General features: G+C 41.4%; 1 protein-coding gene across 4 annotated transcripts in view; it reads right to left on the bottom strand.

Annotated features, from left to right (window-relative positions):
* Positions 1-892: 892 nt before the first annotated feature.
* The window catches only part of map7d1a (MAP7 domain containing 1a), a 31,519-nt gene continuing 19,949 nt past the window's right edge, over positions 893-12,462 (bottom strand). For all 4 annotated transcript variants that reach the window (XM_026371689.1, XM_026371692.1, XM_026371691.1 and 1 more), the window contains 12 exons: positions 11,484-11,606; positions 11,247-11,392; positions 10,710-10,840; positions 9,584-9,822; positions 8,537-8,804; positions 7,691-7,871; positions 6,822-6,926; positions 5,329-5,379; positions 5,176-5,236; positions 4,124-4,205; positions 3,512-3,747; positions 893-1,881 (listed from right to left, as the gene is read on the bottom strand). In XM_026371689.1, the coding sequence (XP_026227474.1) occupies positions 1,871-1,881; positions 3,512-3,747; positions 4,124-4,205; positions 5,176-5,236; positions 5,329-5,379; positions 6,822-6,926; positions 7,691-7,871; positions 8,537-8,804; positions 9,584-9,822; positions 10,710-10,840; positions 11,247-11,392; positions 11,484-11,606 (1,634 nt within the window). In that variant the 3' untranslated portion in view covers positions 893-1,870. The remainder of the gene's footprint in view (positions 1,882-3,511; positions 3,748-4,123; positions 4,206-5,175; positions 5,237-5,328; positions 5,380-6,821; positions 6,927-7,690; positions 7,872-8,536; positions 8,805-9,583; positions 9,823-10,709; positions 10,841-11,246; positions 11,393-11,483; positions 11,607-12,462) is intronic.

The following is a 12,462-nucleotide window of genomic DNA, read 5'->3' as shown; positions in this document are numbered from 1 at the left end:
CTGTGAGCTCTGATGGCTTTGTAAGGCTTTTGGCCATACTGTAGTTTCATTATTCCATGTCAGAAAACAAAACAAAGAAAACAGCATTTAGGCAACACCGAAGTCCGTAGCTGGAACTGAGTTTGGTGCTTCAGCAAAAGCATAAGTTTGCCCAGGGTTTGTGAGATTGAGAGGTCGAGTAGGTATAATGGCACTGTAAGAATAACTTTTCATTTTAAACTGCTATAGGTAGATATAGAATAGATCATCATGTGCATTACAGTTGCAACCTGACAAACTAGTCATCAGTGTACTGGCCTCCAGTACAGTTGCATTTCACAAATGGCTGTAGGTCACTTCAGTCTCAAGTCCTACATGTCTTAGCGTTTGGTCGAAGGCGAAATAAATCATATTTGTAATGTACTTCAGCTTCCTAGAATGCTGGAAACACAAGGCGTGCCAGGCCTCCTGCTGAATATAGTGATGGTGGAGTGGAGCAACAGACAGATTGGCATGTACCCCCCTGTAGAGATTTTGTAAAAGGAGACCCAAACTGAAATGGGCAGCTGAGCCAACTCACAAGCTCTGAATGTCAGCCGTAAGGCCCTCTCATTCGGTCTCTAAATCTGTTTTCTTGTGGTTAGCGTGCAGTCTCTCTTTCACAACTTGCAGTGGGAATGGGTATTTCCCCTAGAAAATACTGCTGAGCCTCAGGAGTAAACAAGTCAAACTAAGCAATGGAACATTTCCAAACTGTCAGATTAATAAGAAATGATTGATTTCTGTGGCTGTTTCAGATAAATGAACCTGAGGCTGTTTAACTTTGGCATTCAATACTGAATTCAGAACATCTGTATTTCTTCTCAAATTATGATTGAATGCATCACATTCTGAATTATTCAGGAAAAAGGGATGAAGAGACTACAGCCCGGACAGCTTGTCTTTAATAAGACTTTAAGATACGTAAGATCAATATGTATTTTATAGCATTTACACACACCAGCATTTCAAATACATATTAGTCCATGGAATCTCAATGCAAACCAGAGAAAACTGAGTCATGCTTACACATGTGAAAACACTGGAGTAAATCCCAGTTTACAGGGAGTTGACCTCAGATAACCTGTGGTTTCTTAACTGTCAGGATCACACACATTATTACATTGAGTTCTGCAAGCAATCAGTCAAAGCTGAGGTTTAGGTATGAACAGAAATGATGTTCACACACACAGAAAGAAGCCATTCCATGTCAACTTAGATTTCAAAGATCCTTCCAAAATTCTCAATTTATCTTTACAAAAAAAAAAAGTTACAAGTAACTTTTTACAGACCAGGATGTACAATACCTGGTCGTAGCAGCTACTCGTAGCAGAGTAGCCTAAAAGTAGCTCCCTTTCATACAACTCTAATCCATACTGTCCTCCTTTGTTGACATGCTAAATTCATTTACATTATTCACAAGAATGTTGCCAGTTTTTTTTCTTTTTACATTTCTTTCAGTTAAATAACTAAAGAACAAGGAAAACACTTATGTTTCAGCTTATAATAATTACTCATCTGTACTGAGATGTACAATGGATGATACTGTTGAGTATTAAGGTGCATGGAATCAGTGCCACAAAGACTTTCACAAATGTTTACACCGATGCACCTACGATGCATGCAGCAGCAGCACCTTTCATCCTGTTTTGCCTTTCGCTTTGTGTCCTGATGCTTGGTCATCATCTTCTGTGGCCCGCTTTATCTTAAGAGAGAAGGATATTTGCTTTAAGAAGCTTAGAAGAAGGTTGTTGATTGGCACAGGTCACGGGGGAGGGGGTCCCCATGTGAGTGTTGGCAGAGCTGGCGAAGTCAATGGCCTAAGGCAACGAGACTTCAGCACGGGAACATGTCACAGCACCTCTGATGGAGACACAGAGCAAAAGGTTAAGGGTCAGTAGGAGCAGCAGGCTTGCAGTATTAATCAACACATGCTAACTGACAGAACAGAGTCCAGTTCGTAGCCAAAACAAGGGCGTTGACCTGAGTAATGAGACAGTTTGTAAACCTTTGACCTAGTGTCAATACTAAATGCAAAAGGGAAATGGAACAGGAGGGGGAATGAACCCATAGATCCCTGTCTTGTTTACAGAAGGAAATTCAGATAGCTGAGACAGTGGACGATTATTTTATAGTCAAATGCAGCCAATCTGTGAAACAAGTTAGTAATTGACGTAACACTGAATTATTTGACTGACAACACCACATGCGAGAGCCGTACTCAACAGTATGAACATTCAAATAAACCTTCCAAGTATGTGTCGTACAAAATCACCTCTGGGATTTTAACATTAAATCAGTCTTATTTTAGCAGTTATAGCCTTCACCCTCAGTGCTGCCGGGTCAAAGTCATCTCACGTATCCAGATTTGCATGACGGAAAACGAGAAGAGAGAATGTAAACTTTTTATAGGACTGGGTTAACAGTAAGAGATGAAGTAGGGTGCTGCCACTAGGATGGAGTTAAATGAGGTGCGATATTCTGCTTAATTGCATGCGAGTCCTGTTTCTAACCCCTGGCAGTGCAGTGCCTGTGGATAGGGTCTCCTCATTGACCCGGCCATTCTTGGGATTCCTCACTGGGTGCAGGCCCGAGTTAGATGGGCTGCTGAATAAAAGCTGTCATCAGTGTAAAGATACCCTGCTTTTCTTCACCCTTCCCTATGCTGTTTCTTCCTTATCTCATCTCCACTCCTTTGTGAGTGTAAGTGGAGTCCCTCTGCTACACCATACTCTCCTCAGGGTGTGCAAACCTGCACGTTAGATGAAGTAAAAGTTCAGGTTGGAGGTCACTTGGTGCTGTATACTGGAGCCTGTATAGGGTAATGTGAACATAGCCAAGTGTAAAGTCAGCTGAGTGCACATAAAGGACACAACCTTATTGTTACACAACCTTATTAACTCTTGCTCTGTCTGCAGCTTCCTTTTATTAAGGGCTAATGAAAAAACAAAAAGCTAATCTGTTTAAACTACTCGCTGTCACTTGACAATATGGCTTCTAATGCATTGTTTCAAATCGTGTTGTTTGAGTTAAATCTTTTAGAGAAGTAAATATGTTTTTCTAAATTTCCTCTAAGGCTAGATCAACCATAACACTGCTGCTAAAATGTTACAGTTATTCCTGCCTCTCTGCAATTGTTGGCTTGATAACTTCTGTGAATTACAGTAAAAAGATTATTGTCACTGTAGACACACCTATTGTCCAATGCCTCAACATTTTGGGCAGTAATTCCTGAGCTTTACATGGTTGGTAGCCGTCCTCCGTCTGCCCACAGTTTTCCTAATTGTTCATAGCATTGTTGTAGCACTAGTTTGAAATCTCCCTGCTCAAAATCTCTATAATCGGACAAACTTGGCTAAACAATGTATAGCTTTTGTCCTCCCTGTTATTCATTCGTTGTTTATTTTAGGTCTATAGGTCTTTAGCAACATTTTTCTTTTGAGTTTTATAGTGTTATCTCTCTTGTGTGCTGGAAAACAGAGTAACTCTGTACCTGCAACATGCTGAGGCTTCATGGGGCCGGCCTTTTTCATAAACGACTCCTCACTTTCAAAGGAGAGGATTGGCTCAGTGGCCATGCTTGTCTCAGACTTATCCCGTGCTCCGTTAGTAGTGTTTCCATGACTGGCGAGATGCAGGATATCTTCAAAATGGGTAGCGTCTTCCTTATTGGACAGACCATTTTCATGTCTCATTGGCTGGACCCCGTTGACCACTGGGACTGAGGGGCTGGTGGAGAGAAGTACAGAGCATGAGCATGGTTTTACTTACGATGGGCCAGAATGACTCATGCAGCAAATGAGTCATTCCATCACCATCCAATTACACTAGTCTTTTAAAATCTACCACAAAAAGCGTGTTCAAATCCAAAGAGTAAACAATTCAAGAAACTAACAATTCTCTCTCAGTATTACAATTGTTTATTGTGGACCTGAAGCGTGTGGCTCCTTGTTTTTTCCGTTGAGCTTTACAACAATGCAGACCTCTAACAGACTTGATTAGTAGTCAACTCTCAGCTTAGTTTTCTGGCACAAAGGTTTTATTCTGTTCCTGGTGGTCTTCTTGTGCTAGCATGAGAGCAAAGACAAATGTGCAATAGTTTTACCTTTCTTTGACATTGGTCTGTCCATTTTCGGTCTTGTTATTGTTCACGATGACCTCTGGCTTCGTCTGATAGTCGGCAGATGCTATAGAAAACAAAGTTGAACGGCAATTTATCCGCTATTAACCATACACACCAACATGATCACACACATTCAGCTTCCCACCATGCCCTGAATAATCAACCACATAGTGACAAACAGCGTTAATGATCACCTCAAGCTGTGCCAGCCTGAGGCATCCTTCCTGTGTAGTCAAAGCTGTCTTACTCAGCTCTACTAAGGACATAGCTGTGGTTGAGACAGATCTCCACACCCCTGAGGAGAATGAAGGCAGGCCTCTGACCACATCAGTGCCTGGCTAATGTCTTCCTGCAGTGGGACAGCATATGTCCCAGACCACATTGATCCCCTTCACATTACTGATGTGGAAGGAGGTTGTGCAAGTCATCTGCTACTTCTATAGTTAAGTTATAGTGTTAAGGACAGAATTATTCCACAGGTTGTGGATACAGTTAAGAGCTGTGCAACCTCACTTGTGTCAAAAGTAAATTTAAAGTGCTACAGGCTGTTGCAATGAGCCTACTCTTCCCTTCTACTCTACACACATGGGTCTTATTGTGCAGAAGAACTTAAAGTACAGCTGTACAGAATTAAGGTAGAGATATGATATAATGTAATAACCTTGTTATAGTAAACGCTGCAGTGTGAGACTGACACAAACAAATACATGTGAGTTTGTTTATTCCAGTAAATGATAGCGGTAAAAGAAGCAGTTATGTGTCGTTAAGTACGATTCTAAAGATGAAGTAACATGAGTTAATGTGCGGTGAGTCAGACAAACACCGGTTCACTATCTAATTCTTATAGATTTGCTAATTGACGCAGTAAGAGACAGAAATGCACTTTGAAATGCATTCTTGGAAATAGCTGGTCACAAAGCAAATCCCTTCTCAAATAACACGTTAATGGCAGATTAGTTAGGCCAATTAACCTAGTAATGATGTGTCTCTCACCGTACACAAGGCAGACTAGTCCAGATTGATGTTCTGCTTACCTTTGCTGCTCTCTGCCTCTTTGTCATTGACGTGTCCGAGTGGAAACGACTTTGTGTCTTTCTGTGAAGATGGGAGTAATTTCAGTCAGTTTTAGGGGGTGGAGGGGGCAATACTGCCTTATTATGTTGGTTAACTCTGCAAATGTGCAGTACCTTGTCACCTCCATCTGTCTTGCGTGTCCTCTTCATGATTTCCTCCAGACGCTGAGAAAAGAATGAAAGGGATATGACCACATAGAACTAAATGTCCATTATATAACCTAATTAGAATATGGTCTCTTTGTGCATAGTAAGCTTTGTTAAAAATTGAGTTAGGTTTAGTGGGCTAGACAAGCGCATGTATCCCGTCAAACGGCTTTGCTAGAAAGTCGGGTTTCACATTTCGCTCATTGTTTCTTTTATAATAGTGTAACAATGTTTTCCTGTCTCATTTATCCAGGTCATTATGCTTAAAGTGAATGCACCAAGTCAAACTGAGGCACTTATGTGTCTGTATGTGCAGGTGGAGGGCTGTGTCAGTAATGTTGCAGCTGGAAAAACTGCGTAGGTTGGAACAGTGAACAATAGATTAGAGAAAAGAGTATAAGACTGTGCTGCACCAAAAATACAAACCACACTGTGCAGTTAATTTATAAACCCAGAAGGCGGAGTTTGATACAAGATGCAGCCTTCATCTGAGGAGATAGCTAGACCATAACTGCAGCTGCCACCTTTAAAAGTGAAGCATTTTTAAGATCCAAGATTACTCATGGATAGCTCACACACTCATAGCTTTGGCATCTAGTACGGCTGCAAAACATCTCCCTCAGAACTAAAGATTGTTATATGTCTAATAAATTGCTGCGCTGCCAGTGAGGACACTTTTAATAGCCTCTGCTTGCTCTCACAACTTCCCAGTGTTAAAGAAAGGTGACGCTTGGTGACAACAAGAGTGGACCAGTTAGTTTTGGAAGATGGTGACTAAGCAGCAAATCTTGGTGTAAGAGGATTTGCTGTTCTTGTAAGATAATTCCAATAAAAAGTAAATCCCAGGCTGGTTGGGCCTAAATAACAGCATTTCACACATGTAGAGAAGATGGGGAGAAAGAAAGAGAGGCTTAGCTAACGTACTGAGGTGTGAGCTTACTGTATGAGAACACGGCCATGGTCACAGAATGCACTCACAGCAAGCTCACTTTTAGTAGTGCTTATATATAGCTTCATGCTCTCTCTCTCTTTCACACACACATACACTCTAAACCCTATTAAATCATGGCATGCAGACAGCCGATCCAGGATAAGCCAAAAACATCATTCATTTTGGTTTTAGTGACTCAGTTTTCAAAGCTGCTTTTGTCATGTCAAGATGCAGAGCACAAGGTTTATTGTAAATCCATTACAGAATTCATTATGTGTTACTTATGTAGTACATGAGCAGAGCTGGGACTTTTACTGTTAAATTTAAATCAATCAGTTTAGGTATATGTTACGGAGGTTAGGGTTTTTGGAAAACCTCTGCAATGTCTTGTTTAAAAAAGTACTGAAAGGGAATGTCTTCATTTTCTAATCACTATAAAAATGTAATCCATGTGAAAAGGGACATTTTGAAATGGATGACTTTAAAACCCAGCTGAAGGAACATCGATGGGAGGACAGTGTTGCCCTACCTTCTTCCTCTCCAGCCTCTCCTGCTCCTCCTTCTGGAAGTGTTTCTCCCTCTCAAGACGCTGCCTCTCTGCCTCCTCCCGGGCTTTAGCCTCAGCCTCTTCTTTCTGCAATACACACCAACAAGAATTCAACCACAGTTTTAATGCTGGCAGCAGGGGGAGAAAAAAACTTCAGCCAAAATGACATGCCTTTATGTAACAAGGGTGTGGTTGCGCTCAGCAATTATTGTTTACAACCACAAAAGGGATATTTTCCTGTACCCTTGAGCCAAAAAGATCTATTTTCAACATTTACAGCCTCACAAGAACCATTTAAGGCAAAATGCTTTGCATAAGCCTTTGCATAATTATATTGGATCAAGCTTAACCACAAATGCCACGTCTGTGAAAGACCACAAGGGGGTGGCAAAGCATAGGTGCTAGATAACAGACCATTTATAGAAATAAGATAAGCACCAGAGTTGATTTTATTAAAAGAGGACATTCATTTGATAAACAAATATAAAAGGCACATGTCCTGATTCATTGAAAATCACTCTCTTCTCCCTGGCAACAAACACAGGAAGAGTCAATGGTACTCTTGAAGGTGAAAATGGTTTAATATTTGCCTTAAGGACAGAAACATAGGAAACACTGTGTTTGAAAACAAGCGTGCCTTCTAATGAGGTCAGTTCGAGGTCTGAGGTTTGAGGACGTGGGTTTGTATATATGTGTGTCATGACTATTACACAAGTGCTTGATGTCCTTGTCACTGCCCTGGGCTTCACCTAGCTTCTATTTTCTTCTTGTGACGCCACGCCATGAGCCTGATAATTACAGTGATTCTCCTTATAGTTGTTTTCTCTGCATGCTGTCAGTTGACACTGTACCTGTTTTTGCAGGCGTAGGTTCTCCTCCTGCTCGGCTTTGGCTCGTTCCTGGGCCTCCTTCTCGTCCTTTAGGCGCAGTTCTTCATCCCTCCTCCTCTGCTCTTCGGCCATGGCCCTGGCTTCCTCCTCCCTGCGCTGCCTCTCCTCCGCCTCCCTTGCTATTCTCTCCTCTCTCAGGATCCTAAATTGGTTTAGCATAAGGCTGAGGATAAGCATTTGTGTGCTAAACACTGTAAATGATAATACTGACAGGACATTTCCTCTCTGATTTACAGTGTCTCTGCTGAGTTGACATGGAAGCACAAAGAACAGGAAACTAAATCGTTAAGGGAAACGGTAACAATTAGACAACAACAAGAGATGACATCCATTCCCAAGCTGTAAGTAGTCACTTGCTCTTGGTTAGAATCAGCCCACACTGTGTGAAACCTCATTTGAACATTTATGTGCTGTGATAACACGTGGAGCATTTCTGATTAGTATTAAGTTTATAAATATGTCATCACTGAATTTTATTTTTATTGTTCTGCATAAAATAATCTACTGCTGTATGTACCACCATCTTAGCATGTCATCACACAAATAACTGCATATTACTATATACTTCAGTTATTAAATACTGTCTTTGTCTTAAGGGAACACTGCAGTGGGCTCATTAATAGCAGTTTGCGTAGAACCCAAGATGACCTTCAGTCTGCTCAACCTTGTGATAGCTGACAGAAAAAAAAGACATATCCAGCTTGGACATTTTTAAAATTGAAAACTTGACAGATCTTTGGCTGTGCGAGGTTACAACTGTGCTAACACTCTCTGGTTGTGTTTTGAGGCATATAAAAACCCTCTGACCTCTCCTTCTCCTCTTGTTCACGGCGTTCCTGCTCCTCCCTCTCCCTCTGCTCTCGGGCCTGTCTGCGTTTCTCTGCCAGGATGCGAGCAGCCTCTTCTGGGTCATTGGTGCCTGCTATGGGCTTGGCTGAAGGAGAGGGTGCAGGTGACGCTGCGGGGACAGAAGGTGCCAAGTGGACTGGTTCAGGTGAGGATGAACTGGCTGTTGCGGTAACATGGGGCGAGGCAGCAGCAGAGGACACTACAAGGGCTGGAGCCACAGGGGAACCTAAAACATAAGTATTTTATAGGTAAATACAACAGTTTTCAATATGAATATTTATGTTTCTCTGCAATGAATGACATTTAAAGTGGTGCTTTAAAGTCGTGCCTATAGATCATTATTAATAACACACTGAACCCGTCTTTCCTCTTCAACATTCTGTACACAGCAGCTGTAACTGTAAACAGCTATAGCTTCAGCCTAAGAACGTCGTAATTACATAATTATGGCTGATTAGTGCAGCCTCTTCGTGTGGCTCACTCAATACGCTCCCTTTGTTTTCATGTCTAATTAAGCCTGATGGTAATCTTTGCCCACTGCTACTTGAGAGAAATTCAGATTTTCCAGAAGCTCATTCACTTTTTCCAGTAGATTATTTCGTGTCACAGGAAGAGACTGAGCCAGATACTGAGGAACGCTGCTGGTTTATAACATAATAAAAATATAGTATGAGTCAGCCACAGAGGGAAGCTACCCAAACTATAAATGTTATGCATGTTATGATTGCGCATAAGGAGCAGGTGGTCAAAGTAGTAACCAAGTGCAGTCTGTCAATTACTGTGTAGTAAATTGTTACAGAAAACTTCAAAATAAAATAATATAAACAAAAAGTTCCAAATACTAGCTTTCCTTGCGTCCTTTAACACTTCTTATCTCGTCTTCTCAATCAGTGCATGGTCATAATTAATAACTCTCACACTCTTGTTCCCAACATTAGGTATAGTTATTAATTAATTATTAGGTTGAGCAATGACCACCACCATCACTTTTTTTTTTGTACTCACCCTTTCTCTCCTCAGGCGTGGCGGGCCTACGCTGCTCCTTCACTCTCTCAAGGGGGGCTGGGGAGGAGGTTCGGTGGTCTATCCTGGCGGGGGTCCTAGCTCTTTTGGGTCGACCCTTAGGGGTTGACGGGCTCCCACGTGTTGACGGGGGCTTTGGGGAGGCAGCAGGGCTGGGAGAGGCAGTCCTGTTCTTAGGTGTAGCTGGGGATGACGGTCGTTGTCTTGATAAAGGACTGGGACTGGAAGAAAGGAAAACATGGACCTTCACCTGCCACATTGTGATTTTTAGACCTGGGCTAAAATATCAACACATGTCCTGAATAAGCCTGTTCTTCGTAGACAGAGCACTCAAACATTGCATCGCCCTCGAGATGCATCATCTTTCAGCATCCCAGCAATACATCCATTGTCCATTACGCTGAAGAACTTTTTCCCCTTTTCTTCTAGGCCTCTGGCACCAACAGGTCTGCCAAGCTCTTTATTGCCTTTTTGTAAAGTTAAAGAAGCAGTTTTTTCCCCTGTGTCATCCTTTGTGTCATGGCTGTGAGTTATTTCTGAGGCTTTGCGATAAGACAGGAAATGACCACTCATCCAGGGATCTTTCACTCAATGCTTCAGCCTAACAGTGCTTAACGTAGATGTGGGTCAGGGAGACCTATGAATAACCTTGTTTAAATATATCAAAAGAAATTCAAAAAAATGTTTTATTCATTTGTATTATTCAGGCAATCTGCCCATTATTTGTATAAAGTATTTTTAATGTCATTAATGGGGAAAGTTATGATTCTCTAGAACCCAAGGTCACATCCTCAAATGTTTTATACAATCAGCACAGCAAACGTAAATGATGAAACAAGAACGTTCTCCTAACTACTAACTAACTTATGAGGAAGTGGTGACGTTTTCTCAATTTAAAACTGATATAATATTTTATCCAAAGTTGATAAATTCTCATTACCTGATTAATTAAACACTTGTTTCTGAAGGGATTTGTTATTTTTATAAGCTGATAATATTTAGGTGGGGGTTATTCATGGTTGTTCCAAAGTTTTTCCTAGTTTACATAAATAAAATCTAAATAAACATACTGATGTTGAATGCATTTGAAATGAGCCGTCTATTTTACCTTGGATCAGGTCTGTGTCTCATGCTGGGCAGGGACTGTCTCTTCTTGAGTACCTTCTCCTTAGTGAGGGCACTTTTCTCTTTCTCATTCTCTCGCTCTTTGTCTTTCTTTTCTTTCTTGTTTTTATCCATCTGTATGAAAAAAAATAGACATACATCATTTTCTGTGAATTATAAAAAACCTTACATAATAATAAAACAGATAAAGACATGATGTTATTGACTGTTTGTCTGGGAAAGGACAGAAAAGAGGATCATGTTTTACTCCAGTGGATTATTGTTGAGAGACTATTGCCAACAATCTCACTATTAAATTTTCAGTCAGGGTTAGGTGAATAGTAAACCCACTTGTAAAAACAGAATCAGCTGTTATACATTTCATGGTTAATTAGCCACGTGCTGTTTTTGGAAAGGGGCTTACGTATTACAAGTCTCTCGACACAGTAATTTCCCCCTCTGCCCCTGTGTAACCCCATGACACTTGGCTGCAAGTGGAGAACATGCTAAATACATTTAAGAGCTAATCAGAAGGACATACAGGTGTGGAGCTCCGTCTGTGGTGACGCTGCGTGATATCTGGTGTGCTCGATGTCACCCTCCAGCGGTCGGAGCAGCGGTGGTGGGCCTGGTGGGCGCACAGAGTGAGGGGGCTGGCGGAGGCCGAACGAGGGCAAAGAAGAGAGTCTGAAGAGGAAGGTGATATTAAAAATGAAGCCTCACCAACCACTTAATCTATTTACTACAAGACAGATAATCAACTATTCAAACAACTTACGACCATCTTTGCTATTGCTGAGGACACTGGCAGCACTGCGGCTTCTGGCAAGGAAAGACAATGTTGGCGTCATTAGCCGGTCGACTATACTGCTTTCCCATGGACTCAGGGCAAGGCTACGGTCTGCAGGCAGGAAGAGGAAAACAAACGGATTAATGTCCTTGGTCAAATGTGAAATGTTAGGGGAACATGGACACATGGAAAATTCTCCCTAATTACCAAAATGTAGTATTAAACATGTCACCATAAGGAAATGCAAAGAGACAGCTTCTCGGGTAAATGCTCACATACAACAACATGTTTACAAGCTAAAAACACCTGATTGAATACACAAATTCCCAATGAGACGCATCATTGCCACCCAAAGAGAGGAGGAAAAGAAAGCCAGTAAATGTGTCTACTATAACCTTGGGCTGTACTGGCACCACCCAAGAGAGCAAGTTATTTGAAAGGCTCGTCTAGACAGTGAGTCAGTTGTTTAGAACCACAGCTTTGCACATACAAGCAGAAAAAAGGAGGAGTGGAAACTTGTTTTTTATTTGGGAGAGAAACTTTCTTCTTTGGCTGTAAGGTGTAGGACAAGAAAGATGTTATACCGAGTGCTCACAGGGTGAGTAACTGGGAGGGAGGTAGATGGGAGAGCATCAGGAGAGACTGTTCCCCATCTATATTTTACAGCAGCACAGAGGAAGAGTACCTGCTTCAGGGAGTTTTTAGAATACATTATCTCCTGAAAATGCTGACTCACTCTCTAAATTGACTTTTTTTTTCCCCTCAAACTGAAAAGTTTTTCACTGTGACCTAGTTAACTTAAGACCTATAAAAGAGATCTGCACGCATAATAAGCCTAAAAAAATACAGTTTCAAAGACATTTATCCCTCATTAATCACACCCACCTCAATTTCAGTCAATCAGCAAAACATTTAAGACAGAGAAAAGAAACCCCTCACCCAGCACGTTGTGATGAAAATGAGCACA

The sequence above is a fragment of the Anabas testudineus genome, chromosome 16 (genome assembly GCF_900324465.2).
Source record: "Anabas testudineus chromosome 16, fAnaTes1.2, whole genome shotgun sequence".
NCBI lineage: Eukaryota > Metazoa > Chordata > Actinopteri > Anabantiformes > Anabantidae > Anabas > Anabas testudineus.
Note: the sequence above shows the minus strand (reverse complement) of the source record. Positions and strands in the feature narration are given on the sequence as shown.